The following is a 25,417-nucleotide window of genomic DNA, read 5'->3' on the forward strand; positions in this document are numbered from 1 at the left end:
CGGATGAGACGGGTGAAGCAAAGCCTGCTCCAGAAGCAGCCGACTCCCGCACGCTCAACTGCGGGACCCGACGAGGAGCGGGAAACCCTGTAACGGACCGCGCGTCCGCGGCGCCCAGCGCGACCGAGGGCGACGGGGAGCTGCGACGCGGCGTGCCTCGGCGTCGGCAGCGCCCGGTTTCCGCCTGCCGCCGCTGCAGGCCGCGGACTCAGCGGGCCGGCAGCAATCGGCCGCCACCGGCGGCAGAGATGGCGACGCTACGGCTGGTGTGACGTGCTGTGACGTCGCGTGACGCTCCTCGCCGCGCCGGCCGGCGGCCTCCCTGCGCGCACGCGACGATGACGCCCCGCGTTGGCCGCAGCGCCCATTGGCTGCCCTCCGCGATCACCTGAGGGTTCCGTTCCCTCAGTAGCTCTCCAGCTGATTGGCTCGCCGCGTCAGGCCGCGCCGCCAGGCGGGGGGACTCCGCAGCCGTCGGCGCGAGGCGATTGGCGGAGGAAGCTGCCGCTCCCCCGCCTCCCCGCCCCGCTCCCCGCCGGGCGGGCACGAAGGAGTTCCGCCCCCGCCGCTGTACCGTGGTTCGGGTTTCGCCGCGTCGGGATGAGCCGCGTTTCCCCATGGAGACCAAACGGGCCGAGATCCCCAGCAGCGTCTTGGACGACCTGTGCAGGTAGCCGTGGGGCGGGGACGTTCCCGGGCCCGCCTCACGCCCACTAGCCCCAGACGGGCGGCGCCTTTCCCTTCCCCTTCCCCCGCGCGGCGGCGCCTCCGGCCTGTGGTGCCGCGCGCCGTCCCTTGCGGGGGGCGGCGTGGGCGCCCTCTCCCCGCCCTGCCCCCCTTTTTCGCCCCCGCCCGCTGCGAGGCGCGCGATCGGGCCGCTGGGCCGGCGTGGCGTGGGGCCCGGGTTGCTCGGAGCTGCCTGAAGCACTCCGTGGGCTGGCGGGACTCCGCGGGGGGAGCGGGGCGGCCCGGGGAAAGGGGCGGTGTTGCTAGTGCCGCAGCGGCCGGGAACAGGAAGGAAGGGGCTCGGTGCGGCTTCCCCCCGTGCCTGTGTGGGGCTGCACCCGCCCCCCTCTCTCACGCTTCGTGGCCCAAGGCGCTGCCCAGCCGATGGAAGCTGTTCTGGCGGGGCGGGAAGGGTGCCCGTCAGCTCTCCCATGCCGTCGGCACCGTCGTGGGGCTGATCGTCGAACCTGATGGAGGGCTAAACCGGCGGCGGGAGAGAAGCTGAGTGTAGAATAAGAGGCAGAACATGGTTTGTGGGTTTTTCTTACGGTGTTAAGCAGCTCGTGCTCTTTGGCCGGGGAGGGTAAAACTGTGTCGGCGGTGTTTGTGCAGGTGAAACGTTGATATGACGTGTGTAGTGATGAATTGATGCGATGCTTACTGTTCAGAAGTTTGGTTTCATCTAGAAGAGGTGGCAGAAGTCCCTTCTGCTGATTTACCTCTGCTGGAAGAGAATGTTCCAGTAGGACAGAAAAGGAAGAGCCAAAGGAATACCCTTCAGTCTGAAACTGTCGTCTCCCACTTGTCGGTCCTTTCAGAGTGAAATGGTTGGCTTTTCTTATCCTGAAGGCTACACGTATAAATTTTCATAAAACATGGCTTCTGTTTTCTTGGGGGGGTGAGGTGCTTTCTCACCTTCTGGTCTCAACCTCTGATCATCTGTGGTGTAGCCCTTCGGACTTTTAAATTCATCTGTCATCCCCAGAATTTGATGCCCCAAACCAGATGTGATATTTGACATGAAATAATCCTTCTGTCTTACCACCTTGAAAGGACCCCTTCTGAAGTGTTTATGTACGAGAGGGAAAAGTTACTAGAGATGAAGGATAGTCCACTTGCTGGAATTACTGTTTTCAAATGAGTGAGAAGTCTTAGAAGTGAGAATATCCCAGGAAGCTAGAAATGCTCCTCTCTGTAGTGTTTCGTCGTGTATCTAATGCAAGAGTCAGAGTTTGCAATAAACAAGTAAATTTTCAATTCTCTAAGCCTGGCCTCTGAAGCATGTTCATGTTTCCATTGTGTCTCCTTTGGGCTCCCTGCAGAGAGATGAGATTTGTCTTTTAGATGCCTGCTCACATATGAAGCGGGGTTTAAGACTTCTGAAGAAAATCCAGAGTGGAATCACAATGCTTACAAAACTGAAATAACCTATTAGTGTCACTCCTGCGGGGTGACTGATAGAAGGGCACATGAGTAATCAGATCTTACGTTGTTGTAGGGTCAGTCCCAATGTCTTACTGTGTTCCTCTGAGCTGCCGTCGTCTTCTGCCTTTGAAATGGTGTTTTGTCTCATAATTGTATGAATGTAGTCGTGTGGCTTTAATTTGAAAAAAAAAAAAAAAGCCATAGAATGCTAGATCAGGGGCTTGTAGTTACCATCTGCCTGGCTCTTCATCTTTTCCTGATTCATCTTGTTGACCTCCATTAGTGCTAACAGATCAGCCCTGCTTCAAATTATGTTGCCTTGCATGGACATGGACAGAACAGCTGAAAGGAGCGGAGTAGTCAGGCTTGCCTGTGGCAAAGAGAGAAAGGATTCTGGTGTGCACTGGAGGAGTGACAGGGCCTGACAGGCCTTGGCTCAAGGGAGAAGATGAACTATTAAATAAGTGGAAGATCGGTGGTGCTGCGCTTCAGGTGGTTGGCTATAAACGGGTTATTAAAATATCTGTTGCTTCCCACATACTTCAATCTATATATGATATTAGTGGAAATTTTGGTAGAAAGAGCCAAGCAATTTTTCATACTCGGTTATTGAGAAGATTCAAAACATTTTCTAGCACAACCTATATTTTGTATTTATTTTTCTTTTTATTTTTTAAAATTCTCTCAGCAAATAAAACTTTAGTACTAAATAATTATAATTTCTGTATAACAGGTTTGGAAAGTTACCGGACCCATGCAAATTGTCTCGTATCTTTTTACATGAACTGTAGCAGTGTGAGCTGGAAATCCAAATAACTGTTAGTGAATTTTTAGGAGGTGGCAAGCATTTGCATTGCTCTTACTAAACTAAACAATGAAATGAATTTTCTTTCAAGTCAGGCTTGCCCAGTAGTTTGAGATTTTGGCGTTTTTTAAAGTGGTTTTTTTTTTGTGTGTGTATTTGAAAACTAAAAAGCTAAGTTAAAGCTTAGATGTCCACAAAAGAGTACTATTGGTTTTATTTGTATCTTGAGAGTGCTAGAATATCTGTCAGACTCACACACTTTGTCTTTGGACAGGAATATTTTCCTTTGTGCTGAAGCAAAAGGTCTGGATTCTCTGCAGAAAACTCCTAGTTGTTAAAAGTTTGTGTACGCAGGAGATGCAGTCATCAGTACTTCTCGCTATATCTGCCATTTTACCTGCTTGATACATTTACTTAAGACAGAAGAAACACTGTGAGCTGGTGCTAATTCCATCAACATAATGCATTGCTGAATTAAAACGTGTTTGGATTTTATTTTAAGCTGAACCACTTTCTTTAGGTATCTCACAGGGCCTAGGCAGAGGCTCAAGGAGGTTCCACACAGAGGCTACTCAAGGAGGCTCACGTGTAGGTCCTCAGATCACTTGCAGCTGTTCCAACTAATTCAGCCAGTTAGTCTAAATAATAATTCCACTGTTTGAGGCAGCTACAGCTGTTTTAATGCCTGCAGGTAATTCTCATGGCTGTTGCTAGCTCTAAAGGCATACAAAGGTGCTTTAGCTGGTATCTTAATTTTGTATGTCTTGAGGGGATGGTGTGGTGGTTCTTTTTTTTTTTTTATTTGTTTCTGTTGAGCCTGATAGGTTAAAAAAACAAAGTACTGCTGTATTATTGTGAGTTAAAGCTTCCAAGTTTTTATGTACTGTGCAGGATGACTGGATTTCTTGTTGTAATAATCAATTTTGATCTTAAGTTGACAAATACTGTTCAATTGTGTAGTTAATTGGGCTAAGACTCCAAATTTTTATTGTCTTTAGTCACTTAGAGCGACTCAGTTTTGAGATACGCCAACTTCTAGGAGAGTCTGGATTATGTTCTTAGACTGGGTTTGGGGCTTGATGTTACTTTTACAAAGTTTCGCTTGCAGTATTTGCGTGATCATGTATTTTGCTGAGGGTAAAGTTTGGCTATTTAGTAGCAACTGTAGCATTCAGCATCAAATTCAGGTTTTAATTGGACAGAGGAAACTTAGTGTACCTATTTCTTCTGTGGGAGAAAAAAACCTCCAAACCCTGCAGGCTCAATGTGTACTTGTGGATGTTTTCTCTGATATTAGCCTTAGTGTTTCTCCATGCTGTGAGCAGTGAAATATATAATAATTTCATATAGGTTATAGCTAAGCTTAAATGTAGAATTTTTCATGCATGTTACAAAAAATTCTCTTGCATGTTGGCTTTATTAAATCAAGTACGTTGGGTGAAGGGCTCTGAGGCCCTGGGCTTTCTCTGTCTTGTGGAGCTCAACATATAAAGTTACCTGCTGTAATGGGTATGTTCAGAGTCAAATGTTCATAGCTGACTTCACAGAATCTAATACTGAAATACAGCACTGAAACCTGTTCTAGAGAATCAGTATAAGCTAGCTCTTGAAAACAAAACAAAAAAAACCCCACAACTTTTTCCAACACCATAAAATAACAAGTAAGCTTTTATATTCAGCTGTAGAGATCTGTGTGAGAATTGAGTATAAGTGATAATGGCGATGGTGATTATTGTTAAATGCTTTCATTGCAAACCCACTCTCCTAAGGATAACAAAAATAAGATTAAAAACACTAGTCTAATGCACTTTCATTTAACTTTTTTTCCCAAGCTGTCACAGTTTTTCCCTGCTGGTAAAGTAAATTGAGAGACTTCTACACTTAGAATTTGTATTCAGAGAGTAAAATGTTACACCTCCATTCTTATTCAGAGAAAAAATGTTACTTGCCACCATGTGAAAATAAGTTGAAAGCTAAAGCCACGTACATAATGTCCTCAAACATTTGTTGAGTTCCTAGGCTGTTTTAGAATCACACAATGCCAGGATACGATTTATTCTAGTTCTGGTAAGTTACTGTGTGTTTAAGCTTCAGCAGTAGGACTGCTCTGACCCATTCTGTTAAGTAACAAGTCACAGGTATCCATGTCATTTTTTCTGTCATGCTGTCTTGTGCTACTGAGTTGTTATTTACAGAATAAATAAGTGGAGGTACAGAGTCTTAATGTAGGTTTTGGGGCTTCTTGGTGCTCTCTTTCTCTGATAAGCAAGTGCTGTTAACCCACCGCAGTCCTGAAGTCAAAAGATGGTATAACATTGGCCAGCAGCCAGATGCCCATCCAGCCACTCACTCCCCCTCTTCAATAGGATGGGGGAGAAAAGAGGATGGAAAAGCTTGTGGCTCAGGATGAGACAGGAGGGTTGCTTACAATTACCGTCATGGGCAAAACAGACTCGACTTGGGGAAAACTAATTTAGTTTGTTGCCAATTAAAATAGATTTGGATAGAGAGAAACAAAGACAAAAAAATTTAAACGCCACCTTCCCCTACATCCCCATTTTTCCCAGGTTCAACTTCAATCCTTTATTCCTGCAGCGCGGGTGGATGGGGAATGGGGGTTGTGGTCAGTCCATAATGCTTCATCTCTGCTGCTCCTTCATCCTCGTGCTTTGCCCCTCTTTCAGCGTGGGGTCAATCCTATGGGCTGAAGTTCCTTCAGGAAATACCCATCTGCTCCGGCATGTGATCCTCCACCGGCTGCAGTGTGGACATCTGCTCTGCCATGGAGCACTTCCTCTCCCTCCTTCTTCTCTGACCTTGGTGTTTGCACTGCTGTTTCACGTTCTTTTTCTCTCTTCCTTTACCTGTTTGGCATTTTTGTCCTTTCTCAAATATACTTTCCTAGAGGCACCACCAAAACAAGAATTTTGGATATCAGGAAAAATTTCTTCACCAAAAGGGTTATCAAGCACTGGAACAGGCTGCTTGGGGAAGTGCTTGAGTCACCATTCCTTCAGGTATTTAAAAGGCTTCTAGACGTGGTGCTTAGGGGCACGGTTTAGTGTTGGACTTGGTAGTGCTAAGTTTACGGTTGGACTTGATGACCTTAAAGGTCTTTTCCAACCTAAATTGGAACCTAAAATGATTCTGTGATCTTGGCTGCTGGCTTCAGCTGTGCCCTGCGGTGGATCCATTGGAGCTAGTTGTGTCCGGCACAGGGCAGCCCCAGCCTCTTCTCCCCAGAGGCCACCCTGCAGCCCCCCTCTGCCAGCACCTGGGCACCTGCACCTAGTACAGCCTAGAGATGCCTGTTGTTAGCACTTCAGTCACTCTAAGTAACTTAGGAGTTTTGATTAGCAAGTAGTGTTCTAATTGGCTTTGCTTTTGTTACTCTAAGCCTAATGCTGGCATGTTCTTATTCCTCTTTGGTACTACTTCTACATATTGTATCTTCAGATTTATGTTCAGCTGCAGTGCTGGGGCAAGAAAACATCATCAAATAGTTATAAAATAAAATACTTTTATTTTTTTACCTTTAATCTACAGCAGCTTTGTATGTAAGGGCTATTTTCAGCAGTAATAGAGCCTTCAAAAAGAAAGGAGCAGTTGAAAGGTGGTATTGCCAATTGAAAATTGGCAAGTAGGAAAATATTGTTGTTTAAGTGAATAAGGTTATTTATGTCAGGGAGAGTGTCTGTTTCTTTAAGGATATCTGGTCAAGAACCTTTTTCAATGTGGAAATGGGATAATAAGAAAAGGAGGAAGCCATGAACAAAACGTACAGGGACACAAACCTGAGAGAGAAACAATAAGGGAGGCAGTGATGAGAACCAAACCTGGCCACAGATCGATGAGGGTGTGTGGGAATGTTCATTCCAGCAAGTTTAACTGAGTGGGAACCTGCTCCTGGGAAACTAAGGGAAAAAGGGGGAAATCAGAACCAAAGATATACAGACACAGACCTCAGAAAACAAAAGTGGAGACAATGACAAGAAACAAACCTGCCAATCACACTAATTGATGGGCTATCAAGAAACCATAGGCACAGCTTCCAGGAAGATCGGCCTGGCCTTTGCATCTGATAGGGCTGTAAATCAAGGGGGATCCCGTACACCGGCTGGGAGGGGTGCTGCAGGGGAGGGGGGGCGCGAAACCAGATGGACGACAACGCGGGGGTAGGCAGAAAGGGGTATAAGAGTGTCTGGTTCTGTGTAAAACTGGGCCGGTCAGTACGCTTGTCTGGCTGAGCCTTTTGCTTGATTGCCACAGTCTGTCCTGTCTTCTTACATCTTCTTATTAAATCTTTTCTTATTTTTCTCTCTGCGTAATCTCACTCTCTACCGCATGTACATGCGTGTTGCAGGGATGAAGTGCCAGCTACTGATGACAGCTGTGTGTGAGTGGACGGGGTGTCAGCTACTAGAGTGTGTGTGTCTGTGTGTCTTGGTACCAGCTACTTGCATAGGTGGCGGTCTCGGCTTCCAGCTTCTGGGGTGGGAACAGTGATGGTCCTGAAAACCAGGTACTGTAAGGGAAGTGTGTGAGTGAGGTGAGTGAGGGGCAAAGCGCCAGTGGCTGTAACGGGACCATGGGTTGCAGCCCATGTGCCTGGGGCTAGCTGCTGGGCTGGTGGCAGGGCAAGTGTCCTATCTTCCCCAAACCTGTTGTGCACGTGTGCTCACTAGCAAACTTCAAGCTGTGACCAGCTGTGTTAGGGATCTGTGTGTGTCCCTGGGATAGATGCTGGGCTTTGCTACTAGTCGAACCTGCCACAGGGAAAGTGGCAGCCATGTCCCTCAGCCTGGTCAGAGGCATTGGGGCACAGGGCTGGGCTCCAGTGGCCAGGCAGGAGGCAGTCCTTGGCCAGAGTGGCTGGGAGAAGCAACCACTTTTGACATCCTTTAACAATTTATACTTGTCAAATTTTAAGTAAAGATACCTTAAGTATTTCTGGTTCTGGCAACGATATTATGCGCTTTTTGAATTTAGTGGTACTCAGGAGTTGAATGTAAAAGATCTCTGTCAAATGATTTAAGTTCAATGGGGTGGATGACAAATTTCTAGAAAGAAAATTCTGTTTTTCTTGATCATACAAATAAATAAATAAGTAAAGCTTCTTCAGTGCTACTTACGTCTATGGGACTCTATATTTGTGTGTCAGTATCTGAGCTAAAGCATTAAGCAGACTTGAAAAATAAACCAATAGTCCATGTTCTATTTCAGACTGAGACGATTAATAGGATTGTATTGAATTTTAAAATCTACATAAATTAATAGTTTACTGTGGTTTTAAGTGAAAATGCATAGCCATGTTTAACTTGTGTCCAGAAAAAAATGCGTTGACATCTCTTATCAGATTTTATAGATGTTCTTTACTGGACATGTAAAAATGCTTTCATTCTTGTAATATAGCCATTTACTTAGGATGTCCTCACCCTCCTTGTTTTCACAACAGTTAATTTCCTGGGTTTATTGTAATTGATTTTTGTGAAAGAACATCATGATCCATTCTCCTTTATGACTTAAAAAGTTGTATTTTACTTTGATGTGAAAACCTTTTGCTGTGCAGACCAACAGGAAGATCTCGTGGTCTGTTGCTCTGTGCTAATGGATCAGGAATTCCACTGTTGCAATGCATTTCTGTTGTTAGATTTATTTAAATTGATAGATTTGGCTGATCTTACTTTTCTTTCTTTCCTGGCAGCCGATTTATTTTGCATATTCCAAGTGAAGAGAGAGACAATGCAATCAGAGTGTGTTTTCAGATTGAACTTGCCCATTGGTTTTACTTGGATTTCTACATGCAAAACACACCAGGATTACCTCAGTGTGGGATAAGAGACTTTGCTAAAGCTGATATCCTTTCTATTACTGTGATTGTTTTCTGTCTCAGTGGATAAAGCGCAAACTGAATATTGTTAACAAAATTTTGTACTTGCAGTAGGAAAATGTCACTTCGTGTGTTAGTGATTAGAAGTTAGTATTGCTAAGTATGTGATTTTATCTGTTCATTGCTTCCATAATTTTGTGACATCCACAAAAAAGGTATTTCTCAGACTGCTAAAGAACTATGGAAAACTAGTAATTTCTGATCTTTGAGGATTTTTCCTCACTGTTGCACTTTGGCAGACTAGGTGGGTTTCAGAGATGAGCTGTTGGAGCTCTTCATGATGTTTTGTCTCCTTAATTTAATCCCTTTCCAAGTAAATAGTGACATACATGTTAACATAGCTGAAGGTGGTATGTGTTCCCTGATGGAGAGTGATACATATTTGTTGGAAGTACTGACAGTTGCTCCTAGAAACAGTTCTGTTGGTAGGGAAGAGGATGCATTTTTACTGAATTCGTATGGTTGGCCTTTGTTTTTTCTTACTGCTTACAAGGGCTGCTAGAATGTACACTATCTAGTCCTTGCTGGAGAAAAACTTACGACTTTCATCCACCAAGTGTTTTAGTTTTAACCTTTTCCCACGTGTTCTTCATGTGGGATTGAAGTATTGCTTCTAACTTTCATGATAATATTATCTGGGGTTTCACTACCCAAAATACTTCATGATAATATTATCTGTGGTTTCACTACACAACATACTTCTCTGTTGGTTTGATAACAGAGATGTGCTTTGAAACACTACAGCTTTTATTTTAACAATAAACTGTAAAAATATGATAATTTTCTGTTGCTTGATATTATGCAGTTATTTTTTATTTATTTTAAGTATGTTTTTAATTATGAATGTATTTTCAGACCAACAGAATTCTTCTAGTAATTATAGGTAGTGCAGGAAAAAGACAATGTAATAGATGCTATTTGTTTATTACATCTGTCCTTCTCCAGCTCACATTTGCCAGAAATACTAGTTCTGCTGCAGTGTCATATTTTTGAGTACTCTGCTATGGAATATTTTTTTATTGGTAGTATGATTTTAGATGTAATCTGTAATATTAATACTTTTATTATGGACTTGCAGATTTGCTTTTTTAGTTTTATAGTTACAAAGGTTGTTCATGTTTGCACGGTGAGTTTTGGTAAAGTGTATTAGAATTTAGATCTCTGTAACTTGATGCCATTAAAAGTAATTTTTTTGCGTGGTAAATACTTAAGTACAAATTTTGTACTGTAGTCTAGGAATGATTGTGGGAAAAAATGATCTCCATTTACTTCAAGCAGGAGATGAAACTTTTTGTCTGTCTCACTTACTTAAAAATGAAAAAAAATCTTTAAGAATAATACATATTCAAAATAACTGTCATGTGGATACTTTTTCTACAAAATTAGGGGAGACCTTCCTTCAAACAAGCAGCCTCGTGCCACCTTTTTTCTTGTCTTTTTTTTTTAAATTGGTTTGTATTATAATTACCAAATTATTTGATGCTTTCTGACCTTTAGAGTTTAGTAATGGATTATTCATAATATTTTTTACTTCCAAGAGAATGTATCTTGAAAGCACTTAGGGAAGGGATTGTGGTTATTGTAAGTGTTGGGTGGGTGTCTTTTGTATGGCTGCATGTGATTTGAAACTGAATGCTTAAGTTTATCTTCCTTAACACGTCGCTGTACTCTTTAATCACTGCCCTTTTTTACTGCCTCAAGGTGAAGACGTACAAAAGGTTTTAGATGAGTGGAAAGAATACAAAATGGGAGTGCCAACCTATGGTGCAATTATTCTCGATGAGACACTTGAAAATGTAAGTAGGGAAATAGTTGTGAAGGGCTAGAGGGGAAGAGTGGCCTATGCTGGTAGAAGTAATCTTTTTGTGGTTTACATTTTTCATCTGGAGGAAAAAAAAAAAAAAGTGCTTCAGATTCACAGAGACCTGACAGTTACTTGACACTGTTGAGTGTGTACAGAAATATAATATGGGAGACAGTAAACACACTTCCACTTGCTTTCCTACTCAGTTTTGGGTTTTTTATGCTGAGTTGCATGATCCTGTAAAAAAATTTGCAGTTCTTGCCAGAACACAGAAAACCTATAATGGGTTCCTTCCTCCAGGTTAAAGTGTCTTTTGGAGAAGCAGGGGATGGTGAAAGGAAGACATTTAATAGAAATTGGTTAGAATAGTGTGTGTTTGACAGTTGCATTGCCTTGTATTTTGCAGGTTCTTTTGGTTCAGGGCTATTTAGCAAAGTCTGGTTGGGGATTTCCGAAAGGGAAAGTAAATAAAGAGGAGGCTCCTCATGACTGTGCTGCTAGAGAGGTAAGTTATGTTTCATTCCCTTAAATTTAAGCTAAAGAAGTGAAATTTTGCTGAGAGCAGGATATATGCATTAGATGAAAACACATTTTACTTAGGTCTCTTGTTATTGAAACCAAGTAAATAAATAGTCTATTCTTGCAGGAGTCTTCTGCTGTAGCTTTTAGTGCTTTTCTGAGTTCCAGAGTCATACTCAAGGGTGTGGTTATGTAATTTAAAATTACTGTTCGATGTTTCTAATTGTTTTGCACTAACTTGCTAAGTTAAGTGAGTACTATTTTTAAAGTTCTCTGCTGAACTATCAGTTTACTTTTAAGTATTATTTTTGGTGCTTGGGAAATCTTATGTACTTTGTGGTTTTTGGAATATTAATTTCAAAGGCCATCATAACAGTAAAAATGTAGAAGAGTGGGAGTTTAGCTTATGTCCACTGGGCTATGTAAAGAGGCTAAAGAGTTGAGTTGGAGGTTCTAGAAGATTATGTAAAAATTGTGAAGAACTTTACTTTTCTATTTTTCAGTGAGGCAGGAACAAGGATCAATGTATATGGCAAGTAAAATCTGAAAAATAATCTGTGGAATTTATTGCTGCTGGTGACCTAGATATATAGTGAAGCTGCATATTAAAAAAAGCCTGTAAAATAATGTATGGTATAAACTCAATGTTCATGTAACATAATACATTCAGAATTTTTGAGAGGGAGAATTAAGATGAGGGAAAGTAGTAAGATGCATTAGTTTTCTTCATGGTTGGACTGAATCAGTATCTGAGAAGTCATGGATTTTTATTTTTTTTAAATATACCTGCAAAAGATGCATGAATGAAAAATTCTGTATTTCTGATTCCCTGATGGTGCTTTCCATACACTCATATATTTAATATGGACTGGGAAAAGCAAAAAAAGTGTTAGATCTTAACATTGCACTGTTATGTGATGGACAAACATGAAATGCACTTTCGTGTGAGCAGTTACTGATCTCTGAGTGTAGAACATTATTTATGTAGTATCAAATGACTTGCCAAAGAGTGAAACACCCTGAGCTACAGATGCAGTGGGCTGTCATTGCAGAACTCATGGGCTGGGGAAAGATGAGCAGAGACTTAATAAGGTTAACCTGATTATTCAATGTATGTCTCTCTCCCTCTACCCCATAAATAGCTTGTTCAGTTAAACTTTTACTACTCAGGTGCTTCTAGGGTTGGTCTAAAGGACTGAACTGAAGTGAAAGAAGACCATAAAAATATATGGACCACAACAGAGTGGACAGGACAAACTAGGTGTAACTGCTTCAGGAAGGAGTGATGTGAAGTATGCCTTCCTCTTTATGTCAAATTATGCTAGTAAAAGCATTAAAGTGGGCGCAGTTATACTGGGAAAAAAATCTTTTGATTGTGTTTTTAATTTGGAGAATTGATTTAGATTACACTAATGAACAACAGTGTTGCTATGATCTTTTTCCATCAAGGTAGATTTTCATTGTAGATAAACTGGCAAATTCTTCAAGGCTTGCATGTGGTGTTTCTACAATGAATTCACTTAAATCATACGGAAAGATCATTTAGGAAGGGAAAACACGGATGTTAGTAGTAAGAGTAAGTATGGAGGAAAAGCGTACCTTCTCTTAATTGAGATGGTGTGTGGTGGGGTGGTTTTGCTTTTTTTTTTGTTTGTTTTTTTTTTCCCCCTAAACTCTGCTGTTCTTAAGGTAGTTAGATGGCAAGATGGCTTGCTTTTTATTTTGGTATAAGAGGAGTTGTATGTGCTAATTTGAAGACTACATGGTTAATTATTTGCTTTGTATTAAAAACTACTGTTGTTTTCATATTTGTGCTTAATTTCCTCTGCGTTTTCAAAAATGGACCTTACAACTATTTTTGCTGATACCAATATATACATTGGTATTTTGCATAACATATTTTGAGTATTTCCTGCTATTATTATTTTATGTGCAGTTATTTGGTTCTATTTTTCATTATACATACCCACAGGAGATGGGAGTTGAGAAGAGGTTTTACTGAAGATCCTGTCCCTCTTTTTAATTCTAAATCTGGTCTTTAAAAAATTTAACTGAGGACTTCTGCCTTTGTATTATTGGCAGCGGGGCTTAACAGCCCTGGGGTTAATATCCAGTTCTATGAGTGATTGTTCACATGCATGTTCCACTGTCTGGGCAGAAATATTTTGGACAGTGGTATTAATCCTGCATGTTTTCTGAGTACTTGTATTTCCTGTAGAGATTTTGAGGTCTAGGAAGTTTGTAAAAATGAGTATTTACTTAGCAAGCTTAAGAGGCATGATCTGATTTAAGCAGAATAGACCTGAATCTTTTTATATTATAAACCATGTATATTTGAGAATGTTGTCATTTGAGAATTTGAGAATGAGAAAGTAAATATTTCGAAGTAAGGCTTTTAGCAACTGATGTAGTGAAAGATGTCCCTGCCTAGGGCAGAGGGCTTGGATTAGGTGATCTTTGAAGGTCCCTTGCAACCCAAACCATCTATGATCCTTCAATGCAAGACCAAAAAATACGCAAAGAAAATGTTATTTTAAAATACCTTTGTCTTTCTAGGAATCTCCAGCAGGTGTAACCCTCCTATTTTTTCTTTAGAGTAGCCAACAATGCAGTTTTAAGTTCGTTTGTGAGTGTGAATGTGCAGTTTGAATTTCGTACTAAAAGTTTTGCTATCCTATTGCTGGGTTTTGTTATGAATGTAAAAATGACGATACGTATTGGAGTAAAAGGTTCATGAAGTAGAAGGATTGTTGAAAGAGAAGAAAAATAGAGGTGCAAGTAAACCTTGCTAGAATTTGAAGATGTATTTACTCCCCAAATAGTAGTTTTTGCTGTGAATAAGATTTCCATGCATCCAGCAGCATGGAGGAGCAGCTAGAGACTCCCCATCCATATTAATAAATTGCAACATGAAGGTGTAATAGAGTTGTTTCAACTTTTATTACAGGTCTGTCTGTCTTGGAGAAATGTGAAGCACATAGGATCTTAGATACTTTTTCTATTATTGAATATATATCTATGTGTAAAGGCTTGTTTTTCCCAGCAGTGGCCTGCTTTCATGAATAAATCTGAAAAACAGTCATTCCTTCCCTTGTGATGATAGGTTCTGAAAGGATAAATCCAAATACATACACTGATTTAATCTATATGCTTCCCAGGTGTTTGAAGAAACTGGGTTTGACATAAAAGATTATATCTGCAAAGAAGAATACATTGAGCTGCGAATTAATGATCAGTTAGCACGGCTGTACATCATTCCAGGAGTTCCCAAGAACACAAAATTCAACCCCAAAACTAGAAGGGAAATTCGGGTATGTGTTATCTTGTTTGAATCTATAGGAACCTTGTTGTGGAGCTTGATTTTTAAAACTAATGGTCTGTAAAATAATGAAACTACCAAGCATGATGAATACCTCAAATACTAGGTACAGATGGCATCTCTGCACTTTAGGGTCTTGCTAACTACTTGCAACTGTACTGCAAAGACTGATTCTTGACCATCTGTCTGACATCTCCATTCATCATGAAAACAACATTAGAGCATACTGTCAAACTGTAATTCTCCCCTTTTTTTCTCTTAGGTAGTGTATGTGTTAATCATTTCATGCTATTACTCATTATAGCTGCATATATAACTCTATATTCTGAAGATGTAATTGGTGATATACAAAAGCCTACATATCAGAAGGAGAAACTAAGGATTGTGTTCTCTCTTTCATGGCTAATACCATCCAGGCTTAGAGAATAGTGTATTTTAAGGAGGAGGTTGGGAAGGGGACACAAAATGGGAACTATTTTGGGTTGTTTGTGTACCATTAGGCTTTTAAAAGGTGTTGTGAAAAGGAGAAGCAAAGACTGAGGTAGCAGACTTGTTAGAAAGTTTGTTCCTGATATCCATAATCTTTGAAGTTTTAATATCTTTCTTGTATTGCAATTCAGTTTAAAACAGCTATCCGCATATTTTCATGCAGATGGTGCCGCTGAACAGGGCATCTGGCTTTCTAAATAGGAAAAGGTACTTTTAGTTGATTAGACGGGAGTCTCCTAATTTCTTGCATTAGAGAGTCTTATCCTTTACCCATGGTTGTTTTTTTTGTAACAAAACCTGAAACTTACTTTGCAAACTAAATCCCCTTCTTTCTGATAATTTTTGAACTTGTATTGGTGGTCTAGTTTTGATGACATTTTAAATAAAAATAGCAAGAATAGTAGTGGCTTGAAAGTTTTTTAAAGCCTCTGCCTTTATTTATGGCATTCAGTGTGCAGTGGTTTGGTTGTTCGGTTTTTGAAACCCTTATTCAGAATTTAGTTGCTGGATAATACCTTTCGTATTTTAGGTACCATATCTTGCAATGAGCATGAGCTGTACCACCTGTTACTCTGTAGTTGCAGTCAGAAGAATGACCCCATTGTTAATTGACCTTTTGTGAAAAACCCTGTTATGGTCTGTTAATTGAAGTCTTCCATTGTAATTTTTTAGCTAAGGGAAATAATTGTGGTTGATACATATTTGCAACATTCTGAAAGGCTACAGAAGTGGATATTTTGATTTTTTTTAATTTTTTAATTTTTTTTTTTTTTTTTTTTTTTAGAATATTGAGTGGTTTTCCATCGACAAATTACCATGCCACAGAAATGACATGACCCCAAAGTCCAAGCTGGGTCTGGCACCTAATAAATTTTTTATGGCAATTCCCTTCATCAGGTATGTCTGACATGAGGCAAATGCTATGCCAGTGCCTTTCGGACAACTTTAATTTCTTCAGATATGTTTTAGTAAGTAGATCTTGTTGCACTTCTCCTTGCTCACAGGCCCTTGAGGGAATGGATTTCTCAAAGGAATGGAGATTCCTCAGATAGCGACAATGGATTTTCATCTACAGGGAACACACCCTCTAAGCCCAACTTGGAAAAAGCTAGGTAAGAACCAGGTCAGTTTAACACCTTTATATCCTTTCTATAAAACATTGGTTGTACAAAGCTGCTTTTCCTTTCTCTTTCTCTGAGAATTTGTGTTTCAGTAATAGAATGGGTTAACAAAATAAAATTGCAGGCATATCTCATAGGACTGTAAATAGGATGAGAAGTTAATTAATGTCATGATACACTTTTTCTGGTACATGCTCGTATGTCAGAAGTGAGATAATTTCTTGAGTCCTATGTATGGGTATCCAAAAAACAGAAGCTAAAACAAGTAGAAAGCTTTCAGTGCTTCTAGTTCAATGCTTTTGGCACTTCCACAGAGAAAAAATAGCACTCTGTGAAGTAGAACTGTAAAGTACTATCAGAAGTAGCTAGCTAGATAAAACCTGTGGGGGTCAGTAGGGGAACAAGTGTTGCTGGCTTTTGATTCAGCTGAGCTAAAAGTGGTAGAATAAACTTTGAAGCCTGTAGTCCCAAAGAAAAGGCTATGCTCCAGTAATTCGAGTCAGGTCAGCACCAGCACTGACAACAACAGGACAAATGCTAATGTGGACCTAGCCTGCTGTCTATGCAGAACATAGGTTTCTTATCAGCAGGCTAGGCAAAGTTGGGTGAATGCAGTGAGCGTTATTACAGTTTCCACACTAGGTTACTTAAGCTTGTCTTCCAGGTTGTTCTCAAAAAGCAAAAAATTCTTTCATGTTTGTCTTCTGCTATCAATAGGTTTGAAATTGCATTGTAAACTTCATTTGTTTTCCTGCACTAGATCCAAACTTCGCTGTAGTCAGCAGATGTTTACAGATGGCTTTTCAGGAGAGCAGTGGGTGAAGCCAAAACAGCCACAGAAGCCATATAATCATCCTGAGATGTCTGAAGTTTTGAAAATAAAGGTAGGTTGTTTCTTAGGCAAACATATGCATCTGGGCTATTTAAAACAGATGTCTTTGTTCATAAGGGTTCCTCTCTGGAACGAAAATACTGAATTTTATCACCACAGCATGCAAAAATAAAAACAGGGAAAAAGGTACTAGGGATTCTCAGCTTTATCTGACATTAGAAGTGGTGGGTATCAGGTGGTGGCTGTGTTGTTTCAGGTATAGATAGAAATTACTACTCACGATTTTGGTGTCCTCCATGTACCATTTTGAAATATTTTTGGGTACCACTAGCATATATGCATCAGTGTATGGGAACTCCATGAACTGAATTTATTGTGTAATACAGTGTCTGTAATAGTGCAAGAGAGACTGAGTAACAGCTGATGACTCTTTGTAACTTGAGTGTATGTTTGGCTAATTTCAGTGTGCTTCAGTTTGTCTACAAAAGATACTGTTCACATATATTGAGGTCATTTGGAGGAAAGTTTTAACTACTAAGTAGGAAGTGTCAGTGCAATGATGTTCAATGCTGCCATTTAAACTCTTTGCTTTACTACGTTTTGAACTTAATGGCAGAGTCAGAGCTTGAGGAGCAACGGCAGAAAGCAGTATCAAGAAGCTTCCAGCCAAAAGAAGCGAACGAATGGAGTCCACAGTCAACCAGTTAAGCAAAACCATACCTTGGTAAGAAACATGCAGTGGCTGTCTTGTTAACAGGTTTCAGTAATGCTTAACAAACGTCCAGGCCACTGTCCTGCTGAAAGAAAGTAGGGTGCATATCTATCAAAAGTATATGTGATCAGAACATTTGGTATGTATTTGTAGAAGTAGGACATTTCTTACCTTGTATGCCTATACATTTATAGACAAGCATACTGAACTTCAAAGTTTGCATTTTGGAAGTGAGTCTTAATTTAACAGTTGAAAATTTGTCAGCTGTTTCAGTAGACAATCCTGCAGTTTTCCAGGTTCCTGTCAGGTAATAGCCTACTGTAGTGTGTCATAATAAGTCAGTGTATTACATGTCTTATTTATTCATGTATGATATATTGTTGTAAGCATAGAGTTTTGTTATACAACAATTAGACACAAAGCGGTAATGCATATGCTTATTATTTCCCTTCTGTCTAGCAAAAATGTTGAGATACAGACTTGAACACCAGAATCTGACATAGTTTTTTAATCGTACAGTAGAACTACAGCAGTTTGTGAATTCCAGTATGACATTCTTGGTTTCCTACCTTTTCTTTCAGGAACTAATTGTCTTTGTCCCCGCAGTTCTGCTGGATGGGAGAAGGCTCACTGAGATATCTCTGTTTTTTTCTTTAATATAATGTCTTTTTGACCCCCCCTTCTTTACGGCTCTCCGATTCTACTTTGTTGGCTTTTGTGCAGCAGTGAGCCCCAGTTCTCCATGCAGCTCAGCTGGCTTGCCCAAGCTTTAGTTTTTCTTGTTTACTGGCTATAAGCTGGATTCTTCCCATTCTGGCTTGTGGTTATTACCTTCTCTCTGTTTTTCATGTAAAAGTACAGAAACCATAAACTCTTGTCCTGTAAAATCGTCACTGTAGCAAGAAATGGTTAGTTGTGTTTGGGTCTGAGAGTAGAAGAATGAAAAGTCAAAGAATTGACTGACCAGAAAATTGGCTGTATAAAAAAACTGTAATGGGCATCTGTAGGATCTTCATGGAAACAAGTGGAACTGTTAATATTCCACAGTTACTTTGTAGACTCTTTACAGCCTTTGCTAAATACATCTGTGGTATGTCATTTGCATTTTCATGATTGCCAGTCTTTTGAAGTTTAAATATTTCATGTCCCAGTGATAATTTTCTAATACAATATTGGAACTCTTAATGTGCACAGAGTGCAAAGGGCCATACTTTTCTCTGTATTTGTGTACTTACAGCAGCATACCTGGGGCTAAAAATTAACTCTTCCCTGGAGAGTTCTAAGTCTGTGTCTCTAATGCATGATAATTTAATTGGCAGTAGCAGTGTGTTTGCAAATACATTCCCCTTGCTTTTTGGGACAAGCTGATTGAAGAACAGGTGTATGCATGTGCAACTTTGATTCCACACCATATGCAAGACATTTCCAGCTTAAAACGTTTAGAAAGCACTCAAAATTTTTCCCTAAAAGCCTGCATTTTAAAAATGGTTTGACTGTTAAAAGGTTACATGCTTCTGAAAGACTTGTGGACTTGAAGCATGCTTACTAGATAAAGTAACATGACAGAATTCATGCTGAGTTATAAGTAAAATAATTCACAAATCAGGAGGTGTGTCAAAGCAAATATGACCAGCATGCCTTTCAGCTGATGTTTAAGCTATACCCCTGAGAAATAGAATGCTATTTCTTTATGAAGTGTGTAATGTATGGTCATTCTTTTAACCAGAAATGTGAAAAAAGGCTTAATCCAAGAAGACTTCAAGATAACTTTGAAACAGGCAAGTGCAATCTGAATTTTCGTCCATTGTCACGCGCTACAGGCTGAAGGCACCTGAATAATGATGGTTGAGGGTTTTTCCCTATATGCTAACCTACCAAATGTTATAAAGCTGTATTTTTCTAAGGCAGTCTGAGGGTTTTTTTTATTTATTTGGTTAACTTCATGTTGGTTTTGCAATTCTTCTCCTTAATAATTAAGACTGTCAGATTATACCAGGTGGCTGAGAAAAAGTAACTGAAAGCTGGTTTAGGAGCCTCTGAGTCAACACAGTGCTGGTAGTTGAGTGTTGGTTCAAGGCTTTATGTCCTGCTAGTAATAAGCTGCAGTTGATACTGGACTACTCTGGAGAGGGCACACAGTTCTTTACTTAATGCTCAGAAAATAGGGCCATATTCCTTTCCTTCTTACTAAGAAGTTACTTGCAGAACAGCATCTGTGGGTAAAACTGGCTATTGAAAGTGTCCCCAGAGTGCCGTGACTTCTAAGATTTGTTCTAGCCCCTAGATGACTTGTAAATATGGCTGTTTGAGTTACCTTATTCTGTTTATGATCAGACATACAGATTTTGTTATAAATATATATTAATATACATTTGAGATATGGCTTTGTATTGTTGTTGATAGTCTTACTGATAACTGCATCTTTAAAAATTGTTTCATGCTTTTTTCTCTTTAAGCAGATGCAGCATATGAGATGTGTTGCTCCAGTGAAGACCCACTGCCAGAACAAGTAGAGGGACATTCTGTGGCATGCAATGGCCATTACAAATTTGCTTTCTCATCAAGAGCTTTCTTGAGTTTCAAGTTTGACCATGATGCCATAATGAAAAGTTTTGACCTCTGACAGCAAGCTTACTAGGAACAGAAATCAGACTTGCCTGTTGCAATTGAGGGGGTTTCTTATCCAGCCTTACTCTTTCTCAGGAGTTGTTTTATTTGTTTGTTTTTAAATGCAATGCAGGGACTGACTGGTGGTTTGGAAGGGTTTGTTCTCTTTGCAGTATGGGAGTGGCATAGTCAAGTGTTGCACTTTAAATGCAGTATAGCCTTTGTCCACAAAAGTACCTTTCCAGTGTTCAGTTCACTTGTTCCTAGCTGTGCATTAGAGGGCATTCTTTTTTCTTTTTTTTAACTTACTGTTTGTTTTTTAGAATGTCATTGACTTTTTTTTTTTTACACTGTTGAGTATACCAGCTTGCTAAACTTTTAACTGGTCTGATGTAAATTATTGGACTTGTTAGTCATTATTGTGTAGTACATTGCAATATTACGGCAGTGGCAATGAAACTGATTCTCAGAGGACTCCTCTGTCCTAGTGATTTTGAAACCAAGTTGCACATTTCAAACCTAGCCTCAGCCTGTCAGCCTTTCTCTATCCTGGTTGCTTGCCCAAAATACCTTCCCTCCTTCACACTGATAGTTTCTGTTGGCTGGCAATCAGTAGTACTTGGAGTGAAATCTATAGCATATTGATTTCTTGTACTTACTCTGCCTCTGCCTTCAGTAAGGATACACAAACTGGGTAGAATTTAGCCATTCAAAGTGTCAAGCTTCAACTCATATTTACTGTCCCCAGCTGGGTAAGAAGTTGCAAAGTTTTGTCTTACCCCAGTTGCAGCTGCTTTCAGAAAAGCTTAAACTTTGTGAGAGCTTACTTGTGTAGAATTTATACTGAATGTAAATAAGCCTCTGTAGATCTCGCTGAGGAGGAAGGCAGGTGCATGGATAATAGAGTCATTGTGTGACACTAAATGGCTTAATCAGGCTTGCAATAACTATTCTAAGGGTGTCCAATATTGTATTCTGTGCTGTTGTCCTCAGATCTCTTGTGTAGTGTATGCTCTGTATATATCCAGTAGTATTGAATTGCACTTGCAGTTAGCATTTAAATGATGTAGCCTCAGTTGTTTTCAGCTACACTTTCTTAGTAAAAATATCCAAGATTGGGGGGGGACAGATGACAGGGGGACAGACATGGACGACAAAAAACCAGTAAGAGTTGAGGTGCGGAACTGTTAAATCACCTTCATGATTCAAGCTAAGGGGTTTTGAACACGTGCTTTGCAGTTGAGAGAAATGCACTGAAATAAGTTGTCACAGCAGCTTGTGGTAGCAAGCATGTTGTCCTGGACTTAAAAATGGACTTTTCTCTAGAATAAAGGGGAGTAATTGTTAATTTCATAGGTTGAATGAACTATGCCCTTGTCTCATCACAGTGTATGCTAATGCACTGAGTCTTTATGCAACTCGTGTCATCCAAAACCAAAATCCTGGTCTTCCTTCAACCACCCTACTTCACCTACCCTACCTGATCTGTTACCTAACGCTTTTCCTCAGAAACAGCTTTAGAACTATCTCCTGGTTTATTTACCTGCATGGCACCACATGATTTGGGACTGTAGTGCTGTAATAATCTTGGCAATAGGAATGCTGGACTTCTGTATCAGTCAACAGGAGAAATAGACTGCAGCATTTCCTCCTTCTGGAGGACAAGAATCGTGAGGGCCTTGTCTTTCAAGACCAAATCGTGAAAGAGCTCAATCTAGCTTTGTGTCACTTCGGGTTTTGTTTGTTTGTTTGTTTAAAAAAAGAAAAAAAGTATCCAAAGGCTGTTCGAAAGAGTAAATGGCGAAGAACAGTAATTGAGAAGGTGGGATCATGCTGGAGGAGGTTATGTTACTCAGCTTCAGGTGAAAACTAATCTTTAGTTAGTTCTTTAGTGCAAGTAGTTGATTTCCCAGCAAAAGTGCCTTTACTCATGGTGAGGCAGAAGTTTGTATTCATATCCTGAGGCTGCTACTGCTGGTGGAGTTAAGAAGACTCTCCTAAGGCATGATTAAATATCAAGCTGTGGAAATCTTTATTAAGTAGACTTTTCAGATAAATTAGTTATATTTCGTCTAGTGCTATGTGAAATAAGGGGGATGTTGATGAAACGGTGAACGTAGAGCTTCTGTCAACTGTTTGGGAAATCATGTCCCAGACAAAGTCTTCAGAACAAAGCAAGTGTGTCCTTTGAATAGGAGATGCTGGCTGTTCTCTATATTCACTGGGTCATTTTTTTCTTAGGGAAGGGTTGGTTCAGTGTAAGAGAAATTGGTTGCTTCATTAAGAAACCCAAGGTGGGGCTTATACGTATGTCATGATTTTAGTAAATCTAGCCTTAATGTGAGTTGCAAATAAATGTGATAAATATGCAATAACTTCTTTGTAGAAAGGTACTGTTTCTTGTAGTAGCATTGCTTTCTCATTAAGGTTTCTGAAACAATGTTAAGTGTGGTGGCATGTGATCTACCTTATGGGTTCCATCATGCCCTGCACTGTGAACATATTGAATTGTTTACTATTGTTTATGTTCTTATTTCACCATCCTTTTACAATTAAGTATATTTCTAAGTTTAGAAGTACAGTTTACATTATCTTCTGTAAAACAGTGAAGAAGTAACAAGTGCGAGACAGAATTTAGTTCCGTGATTTTTTAATTTATGGGAGCTAGACACAGAGAAACAAGTAATTGTTTGCATGTCAGACTCGAGAGCTGATGTCAAGATACTTGAAAAACAAACATTGCTCAATTTGGGAATGCTTGCCTGTAAGGGGTTATTCAGATTATGAATGGTCATTCAGTGTTTTTGTAATTAAAGAACACATGGAATAAACAAATGTTTAACAAAAAAACTACAAATCTGTGGGTGCTGGGAATCTAGTACTAGTTTGCAGTTTCTAGTACTACATGAACTCCCTGCTTTAGTGTGAGATTTTTAGTATCTCTCCTTCATAGAACGCTTTAAACTTTGAACTCGGACTGAAGAGTGATCTGCCTAATTGAATGACTCATGTTCTGTGCTGAAATGCTATTAACTTGAACTCCTTGATGTACATGCTTGCTTTTTAAAGTAGCTGTGTCTTTTATAGTTTGAAGTCTGGAAACAGTGGTACTGGGAAGAGGGGAAATAGCTTTATTTATTGCACAATCAAAGTATTTTTTTAACACAATGTAAATTCTTTAGACCAAACTTGCATAGTTTCTAATAAAATTTTGGGCCTAGTCACTGTTCCAGGCTTCTGTGCTGTGCTCCAACCTTCCTGATTTAATTTGGTGACTTGAGAACAATGTTTACTGTGTTTTCCCTTCACCTACCTGTGGCTGTTATAAAAGTAACAGTTCCTTTTAAAAACAAGGCAGGCTTCGGGTCTGGCTATTCCTAACAGACTTGCTCTCAGATTGTAATTTCAGATAAAAAATAATTTTTTCCAACTTACTGTAGTAGAGTTGCTTTTGTTGATTTGCAGTTTCTAGCAGCTCTCATGTCATTCTGGTGTGAAGAGCAAGAGTCTCTATTAAGAATCCAAGCTCTAATATCCTGTGGTGCAAGATGGCACTGCTGCTCCATGGCTGACCGGCTGTCCAGTTGTTGGGTTAGTGGGCCATTTAATCCTCTGCTACCTGTTTTTTATGAATTCTGAGCAACAGAGGGGGTTTTTTGAGGTAAAATTAGGTGCCTTCATCTTTTAAATTAGGAGGTTATACTCCAATAATTTCGAGCTTCCTAACACACATTTGAGAACTGCTAGAATAGCCTCTCTTGTTGATTTTAAAATCAGTTTATTTACAGAAATTGTCTTGCACTGTAAATGTTAAATGATCTGGTGCTTATACATCACTTCGTAATTTCAGATTGTTTTTGTTATTACAATATTTCAGCTTTTGAAGCAACCAAAATTGTTAAAGATATAGTAAATTTCTACAAACTAACTGAAGGTGCTTTTACAGTAAATTAGGCTTGGAAATGTCACTACTCTTGCAAAATAGATTTTGTTCTTATGCATTTATAGCAATAGTGTAGTTCAAGAATGAAAGTAGGCTAAATGCTAGTATTTGCACTCTTCTTAATCCTGTACATAAGCACTGATAGATGCAGTAGGATTTGTGCTATGTGTGCATTTCACTGTTTCAAGTAGATTGTGAACTTACAAGGAAGACAACATACGTAGCAATTACATTGACCATATTCAAGATCATAAAAGAGGAAGTACTCTGGATTAGTAGTAGTACATTACAATTAAATACTTGGGTTTTAACTTGTCTTTTCATTGACTATGTTAGGTTAAGCTAGACTTAACTTTCTGTATAGATTCAGCTTTACAGAAACTCCACTCTTTAAATTGGTCTCAGCTCTGGGATACTTCTGGGAAGGAAGTAAAAGTGTCTTCAATTCCTCCTTCAATACTTGCAGGAAAAAAAAGCAAGCTTGCTTTCAAGTGATTATCAAAATTTCACAGGGTACGGAATGTTTAAATTTGAATAAGTCCACTATGAAATTTACTGAAAACACTGTTGAGTATTTTGTCATTGTTAAGTGTTTGTATTGTTGATCAGAAGAACTAGCTTACAGCTTCCATTATGGGTTACAATTCAGTGCCTTTATGAAAATGATTACAGTTCATGGAGCATTAATCATTTTAAAACAAGGCATTTATAGCTTTTTAAGGATATAGATCCTGCAAACTCTGCCACTGTGAGAAAAACTTACTTTGAAATTTCTTTTAAGCATGTTTGAGCAGAATTACTAAACTAGGGAGATGAACCATTTATATCTCACTGGTTGGGTACGTCTTTTTGTTATGCAGGAAGAGTATGCAAAACTGCATGATTAAGAGCTCTCAGCAAATACTTCTCAACCCTATACTTAAAACAGGATCCTTAAGTAAGTTTTTACTATGTCTGCATGGCACTGCAGTATGTGGAAGCTGTACTTCAGCCCTGAGAAGCGGTTTAGCTGGGTTTGCAAGGCATTTTAAAAAGCGAAACAGACTCCACAGAAGAAGGTGGGGTTTTGTTCCTTAATTTTGGCATAATGCTAGATTGTTGTGTATTCCAGGACCCAGGCTGACTCAGGTATTGCTACCCAAAGATAATACTTTTCTGTGCAGCATTGCATGCCTCGCAGAAAATAGGGAGCCAACATTTTTATTATATGGCTCATGTCTTCCTC

General features: G+C 39.8%; 1 protein-coding gene across 2 annotated transcripts; it reads left to right on the forward strand.

Annotated features, from left to right (window-relative positions):
- Positions 1 to 617: 617 nt before the first annotated feature.
- Positions 618 to 23,821, forward strand: DCP2 (decapping mRNA 2). 2 transcript variants are annotated; one of them, XM_059833787.1, is made up of 11 exons: positions 618 to 670; positions 8,661 to 8,812; positions 10,515 to 10,642; positions 11,057 to 11,155; positions 14,328 to 14,480; positions 15,762 to 15,874; positions 15,982 to 16,089; positions 16,859 to 16,982; positions 17,547 to 17,654; positions 19,369 to 19,420; positions 20,102 to 23,821. In XM_059833787.1, exons 1-11 carry the CDS (start codon positions 618 to 620, stop codon positions 20,263 to 20,265), a joined length of 1,254 nt encoding a protein of 417 aa, XP_059689770.1. In that variant the 3' UTR covers positions 20,266 to 23,821. The 2 variants fall into 2 exon arrangements, with proteins under 2 accessions (XP_059689770.1, XP_059689771.1); XM_059833788.1 differs by lacking the exon at positions 17,547 to 17,654.
- The last annotated feature ends 1,596 nt before the right edge of the window (positions 23,822 to 25,417 follow it).

Source organism: Gavia stellata, chromosome Z (genome assembly GCF_030936135.1).
Source record: "Gavia stellata isolate bGavSte3 chromosome Z, bGavSte3.hap2, whole genome shotgun sequence".
Lineage (NCBI taxonomy): Eukaryota > Metazoa > Chordata > Aves > Gaviiformes > Gaviidae > Gavia > Gavia stellata.